Source organism: Rhinopithecus roxellana, chromosome 10 (genome assembly GCF_007565055.1).
Source record: "Rhinopithecus roxellana isolate Shanxi Qingling chromosome 10, ASM756505v1, whole genome shotgun sequence".
Taxonomy (NCBI): domain Eukaryota; kingdom Metazoa; phylum Chordata; class Mammalia; order Primates; family Cercopithecidae; genus Rhinopithecus; species Rhinopithecus roxellana.
The window spans coordinates 81,107,958-81,134,117 of NC_044558.1; the positions used below are offsets into that span (position 1 = coordinate 81,107,958).

The window sequence follows — 26,160 nt, forward strand, 5'->3', positions numbered from 1 at the left end:
AGATGGTGGGCCCTGCTGAACCACCCCACACCTTGGGAACAGTGTGCTATAATTCCCGGGAGTCTAATCTTTTGACTTCCCTGGGCCACACTGGAAAAAGAAATGTCTTGTGCCACACAGAAAATACGCTCACATTAATGATAGCTGATGAGCTAAACAAAATCACAAAAAAATCTCGTAAGGTTTTAAGAAAGTTTACGAATGTGTATTGGGCTGCGTTTAAAGACATCCTGGGCCGCATGTGGCCTGTGGGATGGACAAGCTTGCTATAATCACTTGCCCGTAAAGGGCTGGGTTCCCTGCCCAGGACATAGAGCACCTCCTCAGGACCTCAGACCCCTGGGAGGCAGGAGAGTGGGAAACTGAGGTGTGGACGGAGGCCTCAGTGCTTGGCCAGGAGGGGACACGGGGAAGAGACTTTACTCTGTCACTGCCCGACGTTCACCCAGCAGGCCACTGAGCCGCCTTGGGGAAGACCCTGCCTCCAGACAAGAGCTTCCTCCAAAGCAGTGACGCTCCTTCCCCAGTGCCCTGGGCTGTGGTCCACGGTTGTGGACTCAAAAGAGGAGCCAGGCAGGACCTGAGGGATGGGGTGACTCCGGGTCCCCGGCAGGGGTGGGCGGACTAGCACGTGCAGATACCGAACTCGGAAAGGACACAGTGGCTATCCAGGAGGGTCTTTGGTGGAAATCATTTTTTAAGAGTAGCTTTTGATTACGGAAATGTTGAAACATCCATAAAAATAGAGGGGTTGGGTAACGAGCCCTTGGGTGCCCACAGCACAGGATCAGTGGTCCTCCGCAGGAAACAGCCCTTGGTCCCTGAGCAGGAATACTCGGTTACTTAGTGGCTCGTGCCTGCAGCTTCACCATAGCAGGCACGATCTTTCTACATCAAATTGAAGTCTCCGTCGAATGCTTTTTACAGTTTTGAACGAGGGAGGTGATGGTGGGATAGTCTCAGGTGTTAAGAATTACTGAATTACTGTTGCGTTCGATATTCAAATTCCTTCTGGTAGGGCATGATGTTTTAGTGTATGTATTTTTTCTGAAATACAAAAAATGGTGTTCTGGGGTACTTTCTGTGGCTCCAGCCTTTCGGAAGATCTCATGTGGCTCTGCGGGTCTGATAGTTTCACCCTCTGTTAATTCAGTAGCCGAAGGGCAGGGGACGCAGGCTGGGCTGCTGTCTGCTGGCCTGTGTGAGCCACAGCTTGGCCGCCTGCATCCCTCCAGGACTGTGGGCTTGGTTTGAGGTCTCATGTGCAGAGGAATTGATAGCACTCGGGTCTTTGAAAATCACCTACTGACAGCATGGGGCTCCACCATGTGCTGGCCGTGTGACCATTCCCCCTCTGAACCTCAATTTCCTTATCTGTAAAATGGGTAGAGCGACAGGGCTTTCCTTAGTCAGCTGTTCTGAGGTGTGCAGGGCATAGGAAACTTTTAATAAACGTCTTCAGGGGGTGCAAGTGAGGTGGGGGGGAGGGGAACAGGTGACCTAGGAGATTCCCAAGTTGGATTCCTGGTCTCTTGGGAGCCCCCACTGTGCCTGGGGAAACCCCGTGGGAGGGGTTTGCAAGGAACGAAATGTCACTGGGACAAGGAGAGGGAGCAGAGCGGGAAGGACTCTCCCTATCTGGAAGAGAAGGGCTTTAGGATGGCTCCGGCCTTGCCAGCCGCCCGAGGTGGGATCCCAGGCCAGGGAAGCCTGCCATTCCTCACCGTGCTGCTTCCACTGGGAAGAGAGCAGAGACTGTTCAGGATCCTCAGGTGTCTGGCTGGGAAGCAGGCGCGGGGCCTGCTAGCCTCCCGCCCAGCCATCTGGAGGGCCAGGGAGGTTGGGCACCGGTGCTTGCTCAACCTCCCTCCATGGGAGCCCACAATCCAGCCTCTCTAGCAGCCACTGCTCTCCCTGCGGAGGCCGTGGGGCTGTGGCACGTCGCCGGGACGCCTGGGCCTGGGGCCATGGACTCCACCCGGCACCCCTGGGGTGGAGCAGGCCTTGACCCACATCCCTGCCCCCACCATGCTCCTGCTCCTTTGGCCCTCACATTTCAGCCTGGCCCAGTGGTTTCCCAGTAATTCTCCTGGCTACGCAGGAAGCCAGTTGGGACGGTGCCAGCGCCCCGCCACCACCCTCTGACTTAAGTCCATGCTTGCTGCCTCCTTGGTTGGCCAACCCCCTCCCACTGCCCCATGGGCACTCAGAGCCTCTGCTCCCAGCTCTCCTGGGGAGGCCCAGCAGCCTGGTGAGCCATGACCCTGCTGGCAGGTCCCTGCCATGTTCCCAAGCAGACCCTGTGTGGGCCGAGTGAGGCCATGCTTCCCAGATCCAGCTGGAGAGAGAAACAAAAGCGAATTTTAAAGGGGGGGGAACCCCACCAAAGAGCTGCATGTCATGTCCTCATTTTTCCTGGAAGCCGCCTCCAGCAGGACAAACAAATATATTTTCAAAGGCGCTAAAGCCAGTGACTCACTCCAAGGAACGCCCTCTCTTACCCCTGGGTCCCCACCCCTCCCGTCTGCCGCAGCAGCCCTTCCCACACCCCCCTGGGCTTAATTGCTCCGAGTGGGGCGGTGCCCGCCAGGCCAGGCCAGTGGGGATGGCAGGCGCCTGGGAGCCGATCGGCTGCCCTGCAGGGAAGCCCCCCTCGGCCAGGTCTCACGCCCGCCCTTCTCGTCCCGCAGGTTCATGCAGCATCCCAAGAACTTTGGCCTGATCGCATCATTCCTGGAGAGGAAGGTGAGTCGCTGCCCGCCCCATACCCCTTCAGTCTCCACCTCCGTGGGCAGCTGCGTGGACTCAGAGTGGAGGCCCTCCCTCCCTGCCCACGAGGCCCTGGCCTGTTTGGCCCCTTCCTCCGGGGGCCATGCTCCCCTCCTCCCTCCCTCCCTCCCTCTCTTCCTTCCATCTGGGAGATAGATCAGTGCAGGCCCCGCCCTGGCCTCTTGGGCCTTTGGAGGAGGAGCCTCGGGTTGCTGAGCACCTGGGAACCCTGGGAACCCCGGGGAGAACTGCACGGCCAGGCTTCCCAGAGCCCCCGTGCCCGACCGGGTCTCCTGCCAGCTCCTCAAAGGCCGTGTGGAGCGTCCTTGCATACTGGGGATGGATTTGGGAAGCACTGCCATGCCTGGTATCCTGGTGAAGTCTGCATAGGCAGGAGTGGCGTGCCTCAAAGGGACCGGAGGACCAGCTTTTCTAGGTCCTTCTGAGGGTCACTGACTGCTTTCTGACACCCCTAATGCCAAGCCAGATGTGTGACCTACAAGTCCCCATCTTCTTTGGACAAACCTTTGTGTGGAACTGAGGCCTAAAGCCCACTTTGTGTCAAGCCCAGGCCTGGAGCAGCTCCAGTTGGCTGGTAGACACAGTGTCCCCAGAGAATGGTAAAGCCGTTGTTTTGCACCCACAAGTCTGGTTGGACTGTGCCTGGAGAGGCTGCAGGTGGGAGAAGTTGGCTGGATGAGGCTGTGTGTTGGACATGGCCCCTGGGTCTTCCCCCAGCATCCTGGGGGTCAGAGGAGAAAGGCTGCCATCCGTGTGTCTTAAGCAGCATTTCCCTGAATCCCGTTTCTCAGAGATGGGGGCCTGCCCACCCCAGCTTGGTGGACACCCTTCTCGGGCTTCCTGGTTGTAGGAGGGAGGCCAGGAGAATGAGGCACTTATTTTAAAGGACAGCTGTTCCCAGCGCCTGCCCCTCATGAGCTGATAACCGTAGAAGGAGAGAGACGGAGCAGTGTGGGGAAAAATCTCTCCATGCCTGAAAAACCAGTGTGGAGAAACAAGCCCTATAAATAACCCATCTTCTGAGTGACTACGTCTCCCTCAGGGAGTGGACGGCACGGCGGACTCTAGGTTAGGGCTCCCCGGGATGGAAGCAGGGCATTTCAGAAACTGGCCATTGAGCAATCCTCCTTCAGGACGAGGGGATTAGAAGTTTTTGTGCTGGGGAGCAAACTTCATGGTGTTCTTTGGCTGAGAGGCGGCCCAGAACGAGGCTTCAGTAAAGCTTCCAGAGGGGTCTGGAGCAGGAGCTGCCGACGGAGAGGCCGGCAGGGGCAGGCGAGTCTTGACAGTGAGTGAGGGTGACGTCTGGCTGGGAGCCAGGTGGACCAGCCAGTCTGTGCCCGCCCGCGGGGGCAGCTGCTGTCCAGAGCCTGGCTGCCATTGCTGAGCGCAGGAAGGAGCTCTCCTGAATTGTTCAAGGAGAAGTCGGGCACCCACATCCCCTGAATTGCAATTATTGGCATCTGATTATAAAATGTCTTTCTCAATTGCTGTGTGGGTCCTGTTTGTGGGCCGAGTTTAGCCTGGGGCTGCCTAGGAGCCCCCCTGGCGGTTGTACTTGGCAGGAGGCTGCCAGCTGGGGGTTTTCTGTTGAGGGCAGTGAGGTTTGAGGCCCAGCTCAGAGGCCTCGCAGAATGCCCCTCGGAGGTGGGGTCCTGGCTTGACACCGGCCAGAGCATCGCAGAAACATTTTATGTTGTAAGGGGAATGGCTGCGGGCATTGGCGAGCTGGGCTCCATGCCCGCAGGTGGGGGCATCGTGGCATCACTTTCTGAGGCTGCCCCTTTTACTACTGGTCCCATTTGGCCGGGGTTCATAGAGGGCTGGTTGCTCCGGCTTTCAGACTCAATCTACATGGAAAAGACCGAGGCAGAGAAAAGAAGGAAACTCAAGAAGAGGCATGTGGGGCGTGGGGTGGTCCCGACGTGCAAGCCTTGGAAGAGGCTGTTCAGGACCCCAAATATCAGGGAAGAGAAGGGAAAGGAGAACCCGGTCCCGTGTTTGGGGAAGGCTTTGAGTTTGCCTGGCTGTGGGCTGCAGTCCTTGTTTCCCATAAGGGCTGGGGGTGACATGGCGACATCAGCGCTGTCATTAACCATAGCAACAGCGGTGATTGTGATAACAGGAAAGACTTCCATCATGTTTACTCTGGGCCAGGCCTCGTCCCAAGTACTTTACCTACGTATTAACTGATCTGATCTTTGTGATAACTGTGTGAAGTATGTACAATTAGCATTCCCATTTTACAGATGAGAAAACTGAGACACAGAGGTTAGGTCATCTGCCCGAGGTCACCCAGCCCGTACGTGGAGGAGGCAGGATACCAGCCTGGGATGTGAGCTTCTGGCTCCTGCCCTGAATGCCTGCGCTGTACCCTGCTCAGTGTCTTCTTCCTCTGTCCCACAGACGGTGGCTGAGTGCGTCCTCTATTACTACCTGACCAAGAAGAATGAGAACTATAAGAGCCTGGTGAGACGGAGCTATCGGCGCCGCGGCAAGAGCCAGGTAAGAGGCAAGGTGGGGGTGGCTGTCCTTGGGGTCTGGCTCCCTGCATGCTGAGCAGCCACTTGCTTGGTGGCCAGCACCCTGCATGGCTGGCAGTAACTGTCTCCATGAGTTGTTGCTTGGCCACCGGCAGTGTGAGTGCAGGCTCCCCTCTGTGGTGGCAGCAAGTGTGGGGAGACCCTCTCTGGGGTGCTCACCCTGCTGGGCTATCTTGAGCCTCCCCTAGGGGCAGGAAAAGAGCTGGGGGGAAACAGCCACGGGCCTCCTCAGCCGGCAAAATCCTGGACTCCTGATTGGGTGACCTGTGATCTCTGTGCGTACAAAGGCCACATTCCAAAAGTAAGGGCTTCCCAGGTTGACTCGGGGTAGTTCCCAAACTTCACACGTTTAAAATGTTAATGGTTGTGTGTGTTTATCTTAATGCATACTTGAAAGAAAAAATAGCCAGTACTTCAGCTCGCCGTTTTTTCACACGCCGTTGCTTGGGATGAGACTGAAAGATTATTTACACTAGAGCAGGGACTGGCAGACTGGGACTGTGGGGCTAATCCGGCCCACCATCTGTTCTTGTGAATAAAGTTTTATTGGAACACAGCCATGCCTGTTTGTTTACATATGACCATGGCAGCATCCTTGCTACTCTGGTGGAGTTGCATAGTTGTGACCAAAAGTGTATGGCCTACAGGGTCTCAAATGTTTACTATCTGGTCCTTCATAGAAAAAGTTTGCTTTTTCCTCCGAGCTAGAAGAAAAGGAGTTGGTTTGAAAAAATATCCAGTAAATAATGGTAGAGATGAGAGGCTCAGTGGCACACCTTTGAAAGGGGGATCCTGGGCGCTCAGTGTTTGGGAGAATTTGTTTTGCATTGGGGCTCTTGAAGCATCGTCTCAGAGCAGATGCTGGGAGCACCACACGGAGGAGGCAGGTGGAGGCAGTGGGCACTTTGGTGGCTGCTGGATTGGAGTCAGTAGAGGCATTTCCTTCCTGGGGGCCCCAGTGGCTGGGGGAGCCAGGCGAGAGTGACAGAGGCCAAGAATAGCACAAGCTGGGATAAGGGGACCCTGAAGTTTTCCTAGACGGGTACTAGCATCGTCTAGCCCCTCCCCAGAGCTGCCCACCTTCCCTTTCCCAGGCTGCCAGAGGTTGAGACCCATAAGGCATTGAGACCAGCCATCACGGGCTGGGGGTGGGGTCCCAGTGTCTGCTGTGAGACAGCTACTTTCCTACAGCCTAAGAAAAGTCCCATGAGGGAAAGGAGGCTGTTGTCAGGAGTATGAGCCATGCCTCGCCGCATTCCGAACGTCCAGCCACGATGCCTGGGGCTGAGCTTGGTCCTTATCCGCAGGGATCGTGGAAGGGTGGCTGCATTTGGCTTGTGGAGAGGGTTTTCTTATCTAGTTTTCTGTAGCCAGAGTTGACCAGTCTGCTTGCCCTTCTAACAGATGTGTAAAACCAAGGCCAAGTGGCACAGAGCATGTATTCCAAAGATGTAGCTACGTTTTATTTTTGTTTTTTTGTGGTTTTTTGTTTTTTTTTTTTTTTGAGACGGAGTCTCACACTGTCACCCAGACCAGAGTGCAGTGGTGTGATCCCAGCTCACTGCAACCTCTGCCTCCTGGGTTCAATCGATTCTCATGCCTCAGCCTCCCAAGTAGGTGGAATTACAGGTGCGTGCCACTGCATCCTGCTAATTTTTTGTATTTATATTAGAGACAGGGTTTCACTGTGTTGCCCAGGCTGGTCTTGAACTCCTGACCTCAGATGATCCACCTGCCTCGGCCTCCCAAAATGCTGAGATTACAGGCATGAGCCACTGCGCCGAGCTGCTATGGTGTTTTTCAAATTGAAGTGCATTCAGGAATTTTCTAGACTGAGAGGCAAAAAAGTAAGTGCCAGGCAGAGAGCATATAGATGCTGAGGTATGAGAGGCAGCAGGGAGCGGTGAGGATTGTGGCAAAGGAAGGGTGGCTAACAGCCTCAAGAGGTATTTGGAAAATATCAGGCTTCTGTTGGGCACCTACTATATGCTCATTCTCTTGCTGGCCTTCCCAGTTCCCCTCCCACGACCTGTGTGGGGGCATTGAGGCTGGGCTTGTGGTGGGAGCCCTTCCTGGTAGCTGGGCTGGTGGCTCTGAAGAGCAGAGGCCCATCCCCTCCCCTTGTGTGAGAACCACATTTGCACAGAGGGAGGTGGGGAGACCATGGTAATCTAAGAAGGGTGGGGGGTGTCGGTGCCCGGCATATCCTGTTGTAGAGGCCTGGCCTGTACTCAGAGTGAGAGTCCAGTAGAATGAGTGTCCGGCTTGCTCTCAGCAGAGTGAGTGTCCGGCTTGCTCTCCGTGGAATGAGTGTCCAGCTTGGTCTCAGGAGTGAGTGTCCGGCTTGCTTTCCGTGAAGTGAGGGTCCGTCTGACTTGGTCTCGCTGGAGTGAGTGTCTGACTTGCTCTCCGTGGAATGAGTGTCCAGCTTGGTCTCAGTAGTGAGTGTTCAGCTTGCTCTCAGGAGTGAGTGTCCAGCTTGCTCTCAGGTATGAGCATCTGGCTTGCTGTCCGTGGAATGAGTGTCTAGCTTGCTCTCAGGAGTGAGTGTCCAGCTTGCTGTCTGTGGAGTGAGTGTCCGACTTGCTGTTGGCGGAGTGACTGTCCGGCTTGCTCTCAGGAGCGAGTGTCCGGCTTGCTCTCTGTGCCATGGGTCTATCTGTGCCGCGGGGTCTCCCTGTGCCGCGGGGTCTCCCTGTGTCGCGGGGTCTCCCTGTGCTGCGGTCTCCCTGTGCCGCGGTCTCCCTGTGCCACAGGGTCTCCCTGTGCCGTGGTCTCCTTGTGCCACGGATCTATCTGTGCCGTGGGGTCTCCCTGTGCCACGGGTCTCCCTGGGAGGCGGCACTGGGGGCACATCCTTGAGGACTCCGTAGAATAAAGGGCCCCAAAGATGAGGTTGCGGAGCAGCCCCACAGGCGGACAGGGATGGGCCCTCAAGTGCAAAGGCAGGGAGCATGAGAGACAGTGCGTGTCTTCAGGAACAGCCGGGAGCCTGAGTCTTTGGATTCAAGGGGGTCCCGGTACCTCCCAGGGCCTTAAACGAACAAAGAAATGGAGAAAATTATGTGACCCTCTTTCTTTTGCTCACTTTTGATGGGTAAATAGAGATTTTTTTTACCCTGTGAAAAATAGAAGTGCAAACTCAATAAATAGCTCACACTTGACTTCAGTGTCTGGGGAGAGAGTAGGGAGTGGTGAGGCCTGCGGCTCACTACAGAACTTGGGCCCCGTCTCAGCTCCAGCTGACGCTTGGCCAGTGGCCCTGAATTGCCAGGTGTTCTGATCTTTGATGATGAGCTGGAAATCTAGTTTTATGTGAAACCGCCTGATTTTAAATCTTAGGTCACATTTTTAAAAAAGGAAAAAAACAACTCAACACTGTATATGCCACACAACTCTTACTTGCTGTTGAAATCACCTCCAGCCCCTAGTAGAAGACCTCTGGGTTAGACTACAGTGAGACCGGGGAAGGAGGGCATTATATGCCTTGGGCCAGGCTGGCACCCGGGAAGCCCTAGAATGTACCGTAGCAGGGAGGAAACATGCCTCTCTACACCGGAGATATCCTGGCTTAGCCGTGGTATCTGCGGTGCCTGGGAGTTGGTGGGGGCTTTGCTGGTGAGTTTTTACCCGCTGCTGAAGCTGCTATTCTAGGCAGGGGCTCCCAGGATGGGAAAATGTTGTTTGTCTGCTCTGCCTCTCTCAGAAGGTTGGCAGAAAGCAAGCCGGGCAGGAGGTTCCTGTCTGTCTCCAGGACTCGCCCCTTCCTCAGATCAGCTGCGTTTGCTAAGGAGGTGGTGGCATGGCCTGGGCCCTGCCAGGGAGGGAGAGTTACACTCATATCCTGGAACAGCTTCTGTGCCAGGTAGATCCACTGCTCTGCCACCCCCTACAGGCCCGGTCCACTACCACGGGATAAACAGGGGTTCCCAAGTGCTAACTCTGGGCCTGAGAGTCCTCTCTGCCCCATGGCAGCAAGCAGAATCAACGGCAGCCTCAGGCTCAGCCTGTCCTGTTAAGTGGAGATGCAGTGGCTGCCGCCAGCTGAGCGTCTCTGTGTGTGGTTGGGTCTGTGGAGCCACTGACACTGCTGATCAGTCTGCTCCAGATGAGGGCGCGGCAGGGTGACGGACGGGAAGGGGCAGGCAGTGGTGGGCTCTGAGTGCACCAAAGCTGTGATTACACAGAACCTGCAGCTCCTTAAGGAGGGCGGGGAGGTGAGCCGAGACCACTCCCCACCCACTACCCCACTGCCTCCGCGTGGCTGGCACCTGCAGGCTGGGACAGGTATCCGGGACTCTCAGTGACTGACTGTGGGCTGGGGAGCCACTGCCCTGTGCTTTAGACACCACTGGCACCCAGGACACCTCTGTGGGCCAGTCCTTCTTCCTGACTTACCCTGGCAGCTCAGGCCTTGTGATCAGATGGGAATCCCAGGCCGTGGAGCACACGAGCCCCTGCCCAGCCCCAGTCCCCTCACAACTGCCCTAGGATACTCGTCCATGCTTCTCTCTCCCTCATAGGTTTCTGGGTGAGCAGACACAGCCCCTTCCCCCTAGTGTGACACAGGCCCCCTCCCCAGGCACCACGGGAAGATGGAGAACCTAGGTCTTCCCAGCCAGTGAGCCCACGCACCCTCAAGGGTAGGGTGCCCGCTGCCAGGGGATGCTGCCTGCCTCTTCCCCGACGTCTTCTGTCGGGGGAAGCTTGAGCTCCCTTCTCTGTGGTTTCTCTGGAGGGCAGCAGGTCAGGTTCTCCCTGCCTTCCTGGGCCCTCCAGTTTTAGAAGAAGACTTAGTTTATCTCAGCCAATATGCATTGGACCCCTTGGTGGCTGAGTGGGGGGTGGGACCTGGGAGTCCAGTGAGACATGGGAGCCCTGTCAAAATTCCAAGGGCACCCTGCCCTGCCGTGTGATGGGGACGGGTGCTGCTGGCCGCCGTGGTGGCGATGGCGATGATGGTGATGGCGATGGCGACAGTGTTGGTGCTGGCCGACAGTCACGCAGTGCTATCACCACACACTGTGATGATTTCAACCTCACCAGTGTTGGGGAGAGGTGTGTAATTATCCCCACTGGCCAGATGAGGAGACTGAGGCACAGGGGGGTGAGGAAGCTTCCGAGTTGCCTGCTGAGTGGCAGACTGAGGGTTCTAGTCTGTCACGTGTGGCCTAGGGAGCTGGAGGGAGGCCCAGGTGTCCCCTTGGCAGCACACTGGCCATAAAGCCAGCCTTCTGGAAGCCAGCCCTGATCCGCCAGGTAGGACAGGGCTCTCCTATGGCCTGTGCAGGGCCCCTGTGAGGACAGTGTGGCAGAGGAGCTCATGATGAGGCTCCATGTCAGTGGGGAGTCAGATGCTGGATGTGGGGACTCCAGGTGAGCCAGGCTCGATCTGTGCTGTGGAGACACCCTCTGATATGGGGTGGGAGTCCTGGGGTGAGACAGGGCTCAGTACCCCCCACCACCACCTGCGTCTCTTCCCCTGCCATGTGTCCCTCAGCTCTTGGGGACAGCAGCTGGTCAGTCTTTCTCTTTCTCTTTCAGCACCTCCGCCGTTACCATATATGTCTTTGGGGAGTTGCTGAGGGCTCTTCCTCATCTCCCTCTTTCCCTCCTTGCCTCTCCTCTCCATGTCTGTCTCCCACTCCGTGTCTCTTGCGCTCTCTCAGCACCCCCACTCCCGGTGCACAGCGCCTCTCTCCTGGGTGGCTGTGGAGGCTGCTGTGGGTGGCCGCAGAGAGGCTGTGGTGCTTGTGGTCGTGGCGTGGTTCCCGTGGCTCCAGTCCACATCTCTGCTGAAGACAGCGACGAGTGGCCACTCTCATGTCATCAGGACAGATGCCGCTTGCAGGGGTCTTCCCGCTTCATGTCCCCAAGCTTGCTCACACCACAGACCCCCCAAGAGGTGTCCATCGGGTGCACAGTATATGCATGTTCATCCGGGGGCATTTATTCAGTGCCTACTGTATGCCAGGGTTGTCAGACTCTACCTTCAGATGCGAATCCAACCTTAATCCTTCAGAAAATAGGGTAAAGGGATCAGCCATGCCCCGCCCGTCTCAACACCCCAGACTTCCCCAATTCCACACTGCAGAGTTGGACACAGGGTGGGACTTCCGAGGTGTCGGGGAGTGGGCACGACTGCCCCTCTCAGGCTCCACAGCGCCCACGTGCCACCTGTGGATTTCCCAAGTTGGGGGGTGCATGGCTCAGGACCAAGGACATGGGTGCCCCTCCTTTCGCCATTTGTCAAGGGGGGATTGAAGTGGAGGCTGTGGTGGGATCCCGAGGGAGGGCAAGCCTGTGGGCTGGGGTGAGAAGTGACTCCAGGGACACTGGGCCGTGCACTTTCCCCAGCAGTGAGGCTTCCGACTCCCTCAGACACCACTGACCACACTGGGATGGCTGTAGCCAGCATCCTGGGGCTGTGCCCTCCTGGAGTCCCCCCCACCGAGGCCAAGGTCTGCCTTGTGAGGGGACATGTCCCAGTCTGAGTTCTCAGATGTGAGTGCATGTTGGAATCACCGGAAGGGCTGGGGAAAGCCAGTCAGTCGCTGGGCTGCACCCCTCACCCCACAATAGGGCTGAGACCCAAGACTGCATTTCCAAGGAGCTCCCAGGCACTGGTCTAGGACCCTGCTGAGAACCTCGGTACTGGGGGTCAGCCCCTGAGCAGGGAGCAGGGTGGCTGAAGGGGTTGTCAAGCCCGAGGTGGGCTTCCTGACAACCCGGACCACCCATGGGGGTACTCGAGCTGGAACGGCCCTTCCCAGGTGTTTGGGATAGGCAGCGGCCTCCCTGGCCAGGGCCCAACTTGGATGAGGCAGCTCTGAGCTGAGTTACTGTCAGCGGGCCTGACAGCCGAGGGCAGCCAGCCCCTTCCAGAAGGGATGTCTGGCCAGTCCAGCTGAGGAGGCAGCCTGTGTATCTGCATGTTTGCAAAGCCACGCTTTATGGATGCTGTGGCCACCCGAATGCTTAACCACAGCCTGGCAGCAAGACGCCAGTGCCACCGTGTCATCCCAAGGACACCTACCCTGTCTGAAGCGCTTGGACCAGGCCTGGACCTGTGCTGGCCCTTCTCTGCCCTGTCACCCCCACACCATATGCCCTATACCAAAGCAGTTTGTGTGTCATTTCGATGGCTGCGTTTCTGAAACTTGGATGGTTATAAAGTGGAATATAAAAGTCCTTGATTGAAAGTGCTGGCCATGGGACGTCTCTGGACTCAGACCTACACTGCATGTGGCCGCCTTCACTCTGGCCCACCTTGGCATCCACGACACTGGTGCTCAGCCTTGTGGCCGGCTGGAGGTGAGGGATGTGCATGACTGTTTGGAGTACTGGGATTGCCTTCTTGTTTAATGGAGGTTGCCATCCTCTTTCTGGAAGCTTCTCTGTATTCTGACACAGGGGGGTGCAGGCCCAGGCGTAGGCTTTTGGAATGCTAGCTGCTCCACACCCACCCCCATGAGACTCCACACTCCTGAGCTCTGGCAAGGGAGGGCCGAGCCCCCACCTCCCAGAACCTGGCCCCTGAGATCGGCTTTTGAGCCTGGAGGCTGGGTTGAGGCCCGAGCATCCTCTCCTGGGCTCCGAGCCCCATCGCCACCACCCTGAGGTGAATCATGATTGTGGGGCAGCGGCGGGGGGAGCAGCTCAAGCGCTGGCACAGTGGTTTATAGTTCATGATTCACCGATGGAAGGGCCGCGTTATCCTAGTGAATTGCAAAACCAGAGCCCAGGAATGCTGGGGCCTGACTACAGACTATGGGGGAGTGAGGATGTGAGCCTGGCTAGGCCAGGTGGCAGGGCCCAGCCCCTGGTAGCCAACATGGCCTTCCTGCAGCAATGGGGGTTCATGTGGCCAAGGGGGCCTCTCTTTCTGCAGAGATGGAACACTGAGATGGGAACAGCCCGTCCTGGGCTCCACTCATCCGGCCTGGGTCCAAGGAGGAAGCCCAGGGAGGCTGAGGCCCTGCCCCGGACTGCTGCTGTCCTGCCTGCGCCCACTCTCCACCGCTCCCCATCTCTGTCCCTCTGGGTCTGCTCTGCCCAAGCCCCCAGCTCTGAGCCTCATGCATTTTTCTAGGTTTTTATTTCTCTCTCTCTCTCTGTGTGTGTGTGTGTGTGTGTGTGTGTGTGTGTGTGTGTGCGCGCGCGCGCGCGTCCGCGCATGGGTGGCTATGTCTGTTTCTCTTGCCATGTCTTCCTTCCCCTTTCTCTCTCTTTATCTCTGTGTCCACATCTCGTCTGTTTCTCTGTGTGTGCTTTCCTTTCTCTCTCTGTTTTCCCCATCTAAGTCTTTTAACTGTCTCTAGCTCCCTCTATCCCCCTTTCTCTCTCTCTCTCTCCCCATCTCTTCTCTTCCTCCTCCCCTGCCACCTCCCCTCCTCACCCTGTCCCTGGGTCACTCCTCTCAACCTTTCTCCTCCAGGTCTCTGCTCCTCCCCCACCTCTCTCCCTTTTTCTCTCCTCCCTCCCACTACAGCCCCCTCTCCCGGTCCCCTCTCCTCTGCCTCCTCCGTCCCTCCTCTCCCAGCTCTTTGCAGAGGGACTGGTGACCTTGTTCTTCTTGCTGTGGCACTCAGACAGCTTGCACGGGGAACAGTATGACCGGGAAGGCTGTTCCAGGGCAGGAGCAGCCAGGCTTGGTCCCCGGGGAGGGGCAGCCACTGTGCGGTGGGTGCTGGTGTTCAGGGCCAGCCGCCTCCCCTAGGTGCTGAAGTCACTTGATGATGGGGACCGGCGGCAGGGCGGGCCAGATCGCCCCAGGCTGTGTTTCAGCTCCCAGACTGAGGGCTTGTATCTTGTTTCACACCTGCTGCCTGCCTGGGACTGGGCCAGGATGGGCCCACCACCTTCTGGTGGCGCCGACTTTCCCAGGCCTGCTGGAGGAGGTGGCCGCGTCCTCTCCACTCAGGGCCAGCTGGGCTGGGCAGGATTGGGTGCAGATTTAGGGGTGAAGTGAGCAGATGTCTCTGGTTTCCTGCCCAGCTTTGTGCTAGGTGGGGAGACAGTTGGGGGCTCCCTGAGTCCTGCAGTCAGGGGTGTTGCTCCCAGGAAAGGCAGCTGGTGGGTGGGCCGGAGCCCAGGCATGGAGCAGATCAGGCTGCAGGTTGAGGAAAAGACAAACATGGCCTTTGCATCGGCCAGAATGCAGTGTAGGGGCGACCGCATCAGAGAAGCAGAAGGAGGTGGAAAATGTGAGCGCTCCCCAGGCAGCAGATTGGTCAGGATCGAGGGGGCGGGGGGTGCATCTCAAGCTGGGCTGCTGGAGTCAGGAAGTAGTTCCCAGAACACCAGCCTTGGTGTCTGTGGCAGCTGGAGGCGCTGAGGGAGGGGCCCTGGCAGGCTCACAGCTGGCGGGTTGTCCCTGGGGGATGGGCGGTGTTTGAGTCTGTTCTGCAGGGACGTCATTCTAGGTGATTCCCTCGTGGACAAGACAAACAAGGTCAACCAGGTGTGGTGGCTCATGCCTGTAGTCCCAGCACTTTGGGAAGCTGAGGTAGGTGGATCACTTGAGCCCAGGAGTTCAAGACCAGCCTGGGCAACATAGTGAGACCCCATCTCTACAAAAAAATTTAAAAATTAGCCGAGTGAGGTGGCATGCTCCTGTGGTCCCAGCTTCTTGGGAGGCTGAGGTGGAAGGACTGCTTGAGCCCAGAAGGTGCAGGCTGCAGTGAGCCGTGCTTATGCCGTGCCCTTCAGCCTGGGCAACAGAGCAAGACCCTGCCTCCAAAAAAAAGGGCAAACAGGGTCCCTGGAGCCCACACCCATGGGGTATTTGAACCATGCACAGGTCCATCAGCCTGGCAGTTTGAGAGAGGGTTAAAGGGCAAACATGTAAGCCAGGGTCAGGAGGCCACTGCTGGGCAGGAGGGCAGCTTCTAGGGAGCTGGCCCCAAGGCTTCTCTGAGGAGGTGTCCCTTGGGCTCAGACCTGAGTAATAAGAAGGGACTGGCCAGGCAGAAGTGGGGGGAGCACCCCAGGCCATGGGCACAGCACATGCAAAGGCCCTGAAGCAGGAACATGCAGGCCAACTTCCAGGAGGCAGGTGGTGGGCACAGGGAGAGCTGCCCTGAGGGAGGTGGGCAGGGGCCAGGAATCCCGGCCTCAGAGCAGGAGCAGGGGCTGTGAATTTGACGCCGAGTTGCAGGACGGGATCTGAATTAGGATTTACAACAGAGCCTCGGCTGGCACAGCACACATCTGTACAGGCGAAACGGCCTTCCATGCGCATGTGAAATGTTGCTCACGTTCTGTCGACACGCATCTTTCTGCTGTGGAGTGCTGGTAAATGTTTAACAACCAGCTTTCCGTAGGGGGAAGCTGAGTTTGTAGCACGTGCTGGTTGCCATGGTGTAAATAAATCCTCCCACCGTGCCCAGTGCCACGCAAAAACGTGCTGCCACTGACTTGGAACTGGGGAAAGATGCCCCTAGCACCAAGCTCTCTTATCCTGTCCTCGCCCTGTGCGTGCGGTTGGCGGAAATCGCCTCCACAGCACAGATGACTTTGTAGCTCCATGTAGCCAGATGATCAGGAAGCGATGCCCTTGGAGCGCTTGTAAGCTTTGCTTTTTTTTTTTTTTTAAGTTTATTATTTTTTCAGAGATGGAGTCTTGCTCTGTCACCCAGGTTAGAGTGCAGTGGTGCAGTTGAAGCTCACTGCAGCCTTGACCTCCCAGGCTCAAGGTTTCCTCCCACCTTAGCCTCCTGAGTAGCTGGAATTACAGGGATGCACCACCTAATTAAAATTAGCACCACCAGCTAATTTGTAGTGACGGAGTCTCACTATGTTGCCCAGGCTGGTCTGAACTCCCACCTCAGATGATCCTCCTGCCTGGCCCTCCCAAAGCACTGAGATTACAAGTGTGAGTCACCTTCCCAGGCCATAATTTCTTCAATTCTAAGGTTATGTGTTTCCTTTTTTAATAACGGCCATGAGCTGGTAGCCGCTGGCTGCAGCACACCTTGGTATATCTTATAAAAAGACAACCCTTACGCGCTGAGACGGCCTCCCCCGACTGCATTTTCCCCAGCAAGGACAGGAGACTGAATCCGAGGGGCAGAAAGCAGGTGTTAGGGAAAAGCTGCCAGTAACAGGGAACTCTGTTCTGCCTCGGCTCTGACCCCTGACCCCACTCTCCACACCAGCCCCAGGCTCCTGGGATCCCTGTCCCTACACTGCCAGGAGGTGGAAGGTGTCATGAGGACACCCCCTCAGGGGCACCTGGCACGTGGTAGCTACTCAGTGAAGTGTTTGTTGAATGAGTGCATGAGATTGAGCCACAGACGGTGCTGCTGGGTATTGGAAAGCTCTCCTGACACATTTGTAAGGACTTAGCATCTGAGAATTAAATCTTATCAGCCCCTACCTGGATGGTCACAGCACCTTCTCACTGGACTCTCTCCTCTCATTCCCGGAGTCCGCCGTCTTCCTTGCCGCGACCTGGTGTTGGATCGCCTTTTAACATGGGGCGGGTCATGTGACTCCCCGCCACCCCTGCACCTTTCGAGAAAGGTCCCCAGGGGCTTCTGCCACCCTCAGGATGCCACGTGTATTTCTGAGCATGGGTGTTAGCCCTGGCCAGGCCCTCCAGCCATGCCCCAAAGTGCCACTTGGTAGGCACAGAGGCCATTTTCCCGTTGCTATGCCTCAGAGGCCTCCTGCTCTGCCAAGGCCCCTTACCTTGCCTTGCATGTCAGCACACCTTGCTGCCTCGTCTGCACCATGAATGTGCCTTTTGAATGTGTCCTCATCACCATCACCTCTATCTGGCCTGTCTTTGTCAGCCTAAGTGCAAGCTCCATACAGTCGGGGGCCACATCTTTCAGCGGCTGGTGTGCCCCTTGGGGGTTCAGGGCATGCTGGTGGAGGGAAAGAATCAGGCAATGGCATCATTTGGCTTAAATGGGCTTAGGGAGGAGGCTGTGAACCCCCAACCCAGGGTGGAGGTAGGGCACCTGGATGTAGGACCTTCTAGGAAATGCTGTGTGACCTTGGTTGAGTTACTTAACCTCCCTGTGTCTTTGCATTCTCATCCATAAAACTGGGATGATACCAGTTGTTGGGAGGATTCAAGTAACAGGGAACAGGAAGCGATTAGGAGAAGGCCTCATCAAATGTGCTCAGCTTGTTTGTTGTTTTTATTGAGATCGTTTTCTGCATAGCCCGTGGTCTGGGGCTTCTGCACGGGCCCAGTCATGTGCTGCTTGTCTGGCAGGCTCAGGGTTACGGGTTCATTGTCCAGATCTGGGGGCAGGTGTCCCTTGGGGCTTTGGGCCAGTGGTTCTGGCTAACCATAGATCCAGTAGGGTTTGCCACAGAGTTGTGCTGTGGCTTGGGGGGATGTTTCTGACCACACACGGGGCACAAACCCACCGTCGGCCTGACCAGTGGCACGTCTGAAAGGCAGAGGTAGCCCTCCACCACGAGGGCGAGGTCCTTTGAGATAGTGGAGCTGGCTTCTAGTTCTTTCTGATTCCCCTTCTTTCAGACCCCTCACATCGAGGGAATGGTGCCCACAGGCATTTTCTGCTGCACAGAGAGTCCTTTGTGTGCCTTGTGAGACAAGGATTCTTGAAGGCCTCGCTCCTCAGTGGGGTCTGAGGCCAGCCGTGGCAGCTTCTCCTGGCGCTGGTTAGAAATGCAGAGTCCTAGGTCCTACCCCAGACCCACTGAGTGGGAATTGGCAGGGGATGTATGTGCACCTTCAGGTGTGGGTAGCACTGGCCTGGAGCAGGGTGCTCTAATGAAAGCCTGCAGGCCAAATCCGGCCCACCACCTGCTTTTGTAAATAAAGTTTTATTGGCACACAGCCATGCCCTTTTGTTGACACAAGGGCTGCTTTCACAAGACAGTGGCAGAGTTGAGTAGGGAGATGACAGAGAGCGCATACTTATCCTCTGGCCCTTACAGAAAACGTGTGCCAGTCCCTGGTAAAGCACTGGTTCTCAAATCTGGCTGCCCATCGGGATAACCTGGAATTTAACATACGAATGCCTGGGTCTTGGCCCAGAGATTCGGATGTCATTGGTGTGGGGTGTGGCCTGGGCATCAGGACTTCTCAGGGCTCCCCACGAGATCTGAGTGTGCAGCCAATGTCATAGGACCTTGAGAACCATGGACCTCAGTGGCCTGGGAAGCCCAGCAAGTGCAGTTCTGCCGCTCTGTGGACAGGCGCAAGACCCGGCAACCCAGCCTCGCCAGTGTTGGCCGCTGCACTTGCTGCCCTAAAACAAAGAAGGCTTTGGGCGCTGAGCCGGCTGCCAGGTCCCCCCAGCTCCTCGGGGAGTTGTGAGCTGGGGCCTCCCTCTCCCTGTGTAATCTCCCAGCAGCGAGTATGAGCAGCCCTAAATCAGTCCCTCGGCCTCCCAGGTGGCCGCTGCGAGACCCTGCAGATGTTCGTCATTAAGGCTCCCGGGGTCTGTCCCACTGGAAAGCGTGTTTTAAGGCCAGGGCTGCTCTGGTATTCCTCCTTTTCATCTTCCTCTACCGGACTCACTCAGCGTGGGCTGCAGGGATGCCCCTCCCACAGGAGATGTTGAGCCCACAGGAAGTGAGGAGCCCATGCACAGGGCCCTAGGCCTTGACTGCAGGGTGGCCCAGAAGGGGCCACCTTGTGCTAGTGGGTGTTGCTGCACCCACTCCAACCAGAGGGTGAGGGTGGAAGGCACCCCTGCCCTGGGGGCTTGTTAACATGTCAGGTAAGAGGAGGAGGCAGGGCTTGGTGACAGGATTGCACATGGTGCCTCAGTTTCCTCTTCTGTAAGATGGACGGGTGGGTGGGTAGGGGAGACCACTGGGATGGAGCCAGGCATGTGGCGCCATGAGCGATCGAACACGGAGACATGGGGGATGACCATCCAGGAGAGAGGGGGTTGTGGGCAGGCCCTGGCGGGGCTTGTAGAGTGTGGAGTGGGGGGCAGGTAGGACAGGTAGACGGGGCGGGCTGGCGAGTCTGCAGAACACAAACCCTAGATCCTGGTCGGGGGTTGGCTGAGACTCTCAGCTGGGGCTTTGGAGACAGCAGGGTCACATCCCCCACACTCTGGGCTGTCAGCCTTCTTTGCTCCGAGACCTTGAAGCTTTGCCTCTCTGAGCCTCAGTTTCCTCCTCTGCAGAATGTGACCAGTGATCACGGCTTTCCTATTTCTGAGGCTGGAAGTGTTTGCAAAGCACTTGGTGTGGTGCAGGGTGTGGGTGACCCGCCATGACATTCCTCTGGGTCACTGTTACTCATGGTGTTTTCATCTCCGTCAGGACTTCAGAGGGGCCAGGAGCCGGCCCATATAAAATGGACAGCACAGTGCTGGGTGTCTAGTCAGCTTTCGGGGATCTGTGGGGATTTCTTCTCTGCACCAGCCTCTTCCTCCTTGGGGCTTTTCTGAGGACTCGGAGGAGCGCTCCAGTGGGGAAGGTTCGTAGCTCAGGGCCTGGCCCAGGTGCACCCCTCTCCCGACTGGCCCCTGCCTGTGGCCTGGTGGGTGTGGAGCTGCATTTACTGGCCATGCCAGGGCAGACATTAACCTGCTCTGTGGGTCCATGGGTGAGGCCCCAGGGGGTCATGGAGCCCCCATCAGCATAGATGCAGGGGCGAATGGGCAGATGCTCCGGGAAGGAGGCTCCATGGCCACTGCTCCCATCAGGAGGGATGCCGCAGCCCAGGTGGGGACTTCTCGGCACAGACATAGCTGAGTGTGATCTCAGGAGACACCAAGCTCCATGTGATTCAAAAGCCCCGGCCCTGCCTAGACTCCGGCCCTGGGCTGTTGCCAGGGACATCTGACCCAGGGAGACAGCATCCAGGCCGGGCAGCCCAGGGGGCAGGGCTCCCTCCCCAGCCAGCCACATCACTCCTCCCTCCCCAGGTCCCCACCTCTGCCCACATCAGGCAAATGTGGACAGAAAGGACACTGCAGGAACAAGCCTAAAAAACCTCCTCCCCCAGCTTCTGCCTCCAAAAGAGTCTTCACCTGGCGGCTGTTTAAAGGTTACGTTTGAGGGTTTGAGGTCAGGAGAGGGAGAACAGGCTGGTCCCAGGACGCCGGGCACCTGTTGGGGAATCAGCAGCAACCTGGGGCGGGGAGACTGTTCCAAGTCGTTGGGCCACTCTGCCCCTTCCTGGCTCCTCTTACAGAACACGGTGGCGAGGGATTCCTGGGGAAGAGAGGCAGATGCAGGCTCAAGGTTCTGCCCTGGACCCAGCAGCAGCCTCAGAGAGCCCACGGTTGCCTGCAGCAGTCAGACCCTTGCTCTGTTTCTCTGCCCCATCCTAAATGAAAAGAGGCTGGAGAGAGCGTTGTGTGCAGGGCAGGCGCCTGTTCCTGGCAGGAAGGAAAAGGCAAGAGAAAGGGGTCTCTCTCACCTTCCCGACCCCTCCTTTTCTATCTGCTTGGAGTTCTTGCTCCCTGGTTTGAAACATTGGTGTGACTGTGCCCCTGGTACACATTAAAAGGCTTTGGGGTTTATTTTTATTTCGCTTGGCTCAGAGGGATGGAAAGATGGTCTGGTTTGGCAGCTGCCTGCGGGGAGGACCTTGGGGTGTCCAAGAAAATCAGTGTGTGCTTTAAAAGAAATCAGGCGGGATGAAAGGAAATCGGGAGGCGGTGCTGGGAGGAGCTCACACTCCTTCCTCTATGTCGGTGAGGGGAGGGGCGGCAGGCCCAGACTGGCTGGGACAGGTTGGGGAGGCAGACAACAGGAAGAGGCCCAAGTTAGGAGGCTGGCTTGGCTCCCAGCCTCTCTGATCTGCTCTGTAAAATGGGCTTGTTCTGTCCCCCTGGGGTGCCGGCATGCGAGGGAGACAGCAGGAGCGGCCACCTCCACGCAGGCCTGGGGCCTTCCTGGGCTCTGGGGAATCAGGGGCATCCCCCCACCTCCCCGTTTTACAGACTCAGAGACAGAGGCTTAGAGACGTGGCCTCAGCTCTGTTGGGGGCAGGGCAGGGCTGGGGCGTCAGGGGTGTGTCCCCACCTTCCCAGATGCTCAGGCACTCCTGCTGAGGCTCACCAGGGCACCTCTCTGGGGCCCGGATCACTTCTGCCCCTCTTAGATATCCAGGCCAGATGCGAATGTAAGCATGGCGAGGATTCTCTCATTTCAACCTCCCAGCCCTCAGCTGAGGCACAGGCATGCAGAATACTCACGTTGTCAAGGCGAAGGAATCAGCACAGAGAGGTTAAGACCCTCATCCAAGCGCACACAGCCACTGTGTGGAAAGGGCAGGAATTGAAGCCAGCACTTCTGACACCAGTGCTTCCTGCCCCTTACCCCAACTCTGCCTACCCAGGCCCCTAGGGCGGCAGGACCCCAGGCGGTGCCTCTCCCCAGCTCATGCCAGTGGGGCCTGGCTTCCTGGTTGTTTATGGCCTCTTCTGGGTGGACTCCACATGTTTTCTTCCTCCTCCCCAGCGCAGGCTGAGCCCAGGTGCAGAGATTCACCTGTTCATGGTTTCTTTCCGTCCCTACTCCCTTCTGCCCTCTCCCGGGGTCTGACAGCAGCAGCAACAGCAGCAGCAGCAGCAGCAGCAGCAGCAGCAGCCCATGCCCCGCAGCAGCCAGGAGGAGAAAGATGAGAAGGAGAAGGAAAAGGAGGCGGAGAAGGAGGAGGAGAAGCCGGAGGTGGAGAACGACAAGGAAGACCTCCTCAAGTAAGGCAGCCCGCTGTCCCCTGCAGGGCCCGGCCGCTGACCCAACCCAGGTGGCACAGGGGTCTGTGAACCCTTTGTAGAGATGGGTGGGGCGTCCACCAATTGCCCGTGAGCAGGGGAGAGGGCTTTCTGCTCGTTTGCCCCTGACAGCCCCCCTTCCAGAAGCCCTCCCATCGCCCTCCTCCTCCTTCCCGGCTCCCCGCCATCGCTCTCCCTTTCTTTCTCCAACCCTCTGGAGACTTTAGAGACTGATAGCTCATTTGAGCTCCACTCCTGAGCTAATAAATCCGGGCAATGACTTTGGAACTCTCTGCCTCCCCTCCTCCTCCCGCTCTCGCCTCCTGAGGCGCCAGGAGGGGGGAAGGGGGGATCAGAGGCACTCCTGGAAGGACTAGGTGTGCAGGCGGCTGCTGTCACCTTTAGAATCATTGATGGCAGTGTGAGTTCTTGCAGATCAAGGCACAGCCTCACCGCGGGGGCCGTGACGGCCTCCTGTGCCTGCCAGGGGCTGCGGTAGTGCAGCCAGCTGGAGAAAGGGGGGCGGCACGACTTAGTGCCAGGTACCTGTAATGGGCTCAGGAATTTGGCTTCAGAGAACATCTGGCTTCCTCACCCCGTCTCCCAGACACTTCCAGCAAGGGCCTTTCAGGAAGGTGAATGGGAAGATGGAGATGATCAATCTGAGCCTCCCGCAGTAAAACTCTCCCCAGTTGCTTCTGCAAGAGCCCCAGCTTGGGTATCGAGGTTGCGAGCACCCCCACACACCTCGACTAGGCCTGCAGGCTAGGCCTGCATAAAACCGGCAAGAGAGTTTCCTCCTGCCAATGCCTAAGACACCTGGCCCTTGATAATACTGAAGGCCAATGTATTGCCTCTGATAGAGCCCCTCTGGAAATAGCTCCTCTGTGGTGAATAAAATGGCCCTGTAAATTGCTGCCAGCCCACACCCCCATTTAGTTCACCAAATAGTCTTGCAGACAGTATCTATTTGGTGCGTAAAATGGTCTTGCAGATAGCCACCAGCCCAGAAGGAAAGTTCCCAGTACCTCCCATTTGGGGAATAAAATAGCCAGCCAATTAACTACCTGTCCACGTGGCCTTATTGGTGAATTAAGTAGTTGATAGCCCAGGTTACACCCCCTATCCATTTTTTTTTTTTTTTTTTTTTTTTTTTTTTTTTTTTTGAGACAGGATCTTGTTCTGTCGCCCAGGCTGGAGTGCAGTGGTATAATCATGGCTCACTGCAGCCTCGACCTCCCAGGCTCAAGAGATCCCCCAGCCTTAGCCTTCCAAGCAGCAGGGACCATCAGCATACGCCACCACACCTGGCTAATTTTCTGATATTTTTCTTTTGTAGAAATGGGGTCTTGCTGTGTTTCCCAGGCTAGTCTTAAACTCCTGGGCTCAAGCGATCTTCCAACTTTGGTCTCCCAAAGTGCTGAGATTACAGGTGTGACCCAGCACACCTGGCCGCAACTCCCTTTTGAAATAGCCTGGCATTGTCCTGCCAGCTGTACTCCCATGTCTGGTGAACGGGGAGGCCCTGCAGACCGCCCCCGGCCACCCTCACCTCAGGCCTCTCCCCCTCTTTCTTAGTATCCCATTAGCACCACTGCTGGCAGCCAGTGCAAATCCAGCTGAAGAAACGGTCTCCTCCAGTGGCCGTTTGATTTCCCGGCTCAGGTGAAACCATCCTGTCTCCCCTCTCTGGCCTGTAGGGAGAAGACAGACGACACCTCAGGGGAGGACAACGATGAGAAGGAGGCTGTGGCCTCCAAAGGCCGCAAAACTGCCAACAGCCAGGGGAGACGCAAAGGCCGCATCACCCGCTCAATGGCTAATGAGGCCAACAGTGAGGAGGCCATCACCCCCCAGCAGAGTGCCGAGCTAGGTGAGCCAGGGGCCAGGATGCAGGTGGGGGAGGGGCTGGAGACATGGCGGGTTGCACTCATATGAAAGTTTCGTGCAATTTGGGTTAATTGGCAACTGCCAAGGGGCTGGCGTAAGTCATGGTTGGGGTCAAATCCCAGCGCTAATTATTGGATGTGCTGTGTGACCCAGAGTGAATTCCTGAACCTCTATGTGCCTCAAGGTCCTCATGTTCTCAGTGGGAGAAATTGGTGGTTACCTCTAAACATGGAGGGAGAGTTGTAGTCACTTGCTATGTGAGAAGCACCTAGAACAGAGCCTGGGGTGTAGGAAGAGCTCAGTGGCTTCAACCAAAGTGATTTCAGAGCATGAAGATGTCACATAAAAATCCCAATGACCAATTCTGGATTTTTTGGTTGTCGTTTTAAAAACAGAAGATCTGGCCATGCGTGGCCCAGGTTGCCACGAGGTAGCAGTTGTTGGGAGCCGAGTAACCACCACCCCTTCTTAGAATGTCATGGGCTCTACTTGTCCCCACCCAGCCTCCACCCTGGTAGGCATCTGGGTTTGTACCTTCACTTCCGTGGGCCTGGTTTCCCCTTCTGTTGAGAAGGGTGTTCATCCCTCACTGCCCTCCCAGAAAGTGGAAAAAAGTAAGATGATGTCCGTGGCAGTTCCCAAGATTCGCCACAGGGGGCAGCGGTGTGCTCCTTTTGTCTCTACTTTGTCTAGCTGTTAGGGTCCAGCCCTCCAACCACTGTGGGAACCCACCCAGGAGCCAAGTGCTCAGGCCGAAGCCCCACCTGCCAGGGCTCATCCTCAGGGTGGAGATGCTGCTTCATCTCCCACAGGCCCCCCACCATCCCCTAGGGTCCGGCTCACACACCTGTCTCTGATGTAGCTTGGACCTATTTCGTAAATGGCCCACTTGAAGCTCAGAGAGGAAACATTGCCTCTCTAAAAATTTCAGTGTAGCCGGCCGGGCACGGTGGCTCACGCCTGTAATCCCAGCACTTTGGGAGGCTGAGGTGGGCGGATCATGAGGTCAGGAGATCGAGACCATCCTGGCTAACACGATGAAACCTTGTCTCTACTAAAAATACAAAAAATTAGCCGGGCTTGGTGGCGGGCGCCTGTAGTCTCAGCTACTCGGGAGGCTGAGGCAGGAGAATGGCGTGAACCCGGGAGGCGGAGCTTGCAGTGAGCCGAGATCGTGCCACTGCACTCCAGCCTGGGTGACAGAGCAAGATTTTGTCTCAAAAAAAAAAAAAAAAAAAAAATTCAGTGTAGCTGGGATTAGAACTCAGCCCCATTGGCCACAGAGCCTGTGTAGCTCCTATAGGTATTTTCCAGCCGCCCTTTGGTGGCGGTGTACTTGGAGGCCCAGGGTGAAAGGGAAAGGGCTTTCTTCCTGCCTGATCTCTGGGGATAGTGCTCTTGGACCCAAGGCTGATGCTGGGGGCTCAGCTGCAGGGTGGAAAACACACTCCTGGGCCTTCCACATCTCTTTCGGCACCGGGCACCCTCAGCACCCCGGCATCCCTGGCGCCGCTGGCTTCTGTAGGCTTCCTCTGGGAGTCCTGTGGGGAGGAACCGGAGCATCGATGAGGTCCCAGAGAGGCCCAGGCTGTGGCCGCAGAGATAGGGGAGGCTGGGGTGGTTCTGGCCTGTCAGGGGTGATGGGGCTGCCCATGGGGGTGGGGGCCATCTCCCCTCTTCTGCTAGAACCTTCCTCCACTCCTCAGCCAGCCTCTATTGGACACATACTCCGCCTGGCGCAGTTCCAGGCATTGAGTCCATTAACTGACGTCCCTCGCACCCACCCCACTCACAGGTCTTAAGCAACTGGAAAAGAAGGACCAGGGCTCACATCCAGGGGAGCTCGGCAGACAGACCCAAAAATAGTGCCACAGCAGAGACACAGCCACCTCCAGCCAACCCCAAGGCCAGGCTATGTCCCTTCCCAGTGACACCAGAGGCCCCTCCTTGTACTGGATGGTTGGGGGGTACGAAAATTACCCTTCTGGGGCAGGGCTTCTCCACCACGGGCGATTTTACTCCCCCACCGGGGGACGCCTGGCGATGTCTGTAAACAGTTTTGATTGTCACAGTTGGAGCAGGGCCGCTGACATCCAGCGTGCAGAGTCCAGGGTTGCTAAGCATCCTGCCGTGATGGGACAGCCCCACAGTCATGGAAGAGCTGGGCTCTGAGTGGGTACTCGGTCAGGTGAGGTCCTGGCCCACCTGAAGCTCGTGTCCCACTGTCACCAAGTCACCAGGTGACTGCTTTCCCAACAGAG

General features: G+C 57.1%; 1 protein-coding gene across 1 annotated transcript in view; it reads left to right on the forward strand.

Annotated features, from left to right (window-relative positions):
- The window catches only part of NCOR2 (nuclear receptor corepressor 2), a 240,411-nt gene that overhangs the window by 141,451 nt on the left and 72,800 nt on the right, over positions 1-26,160 (forward strand). The window contains 4 exon segments of the mRNA XM_030938910.1: positions 2,691-2,745; positions 5,197-5,295; positions 21,840-21,991; positions 23,710-23,882. Of these exon segments, the coding sequence (XP_030794770.1) occupies positions 2,691-2,745; positions 5,197-5,295; positions 21,840-21,991; positions 23,710-23,882 (479 nt within the window).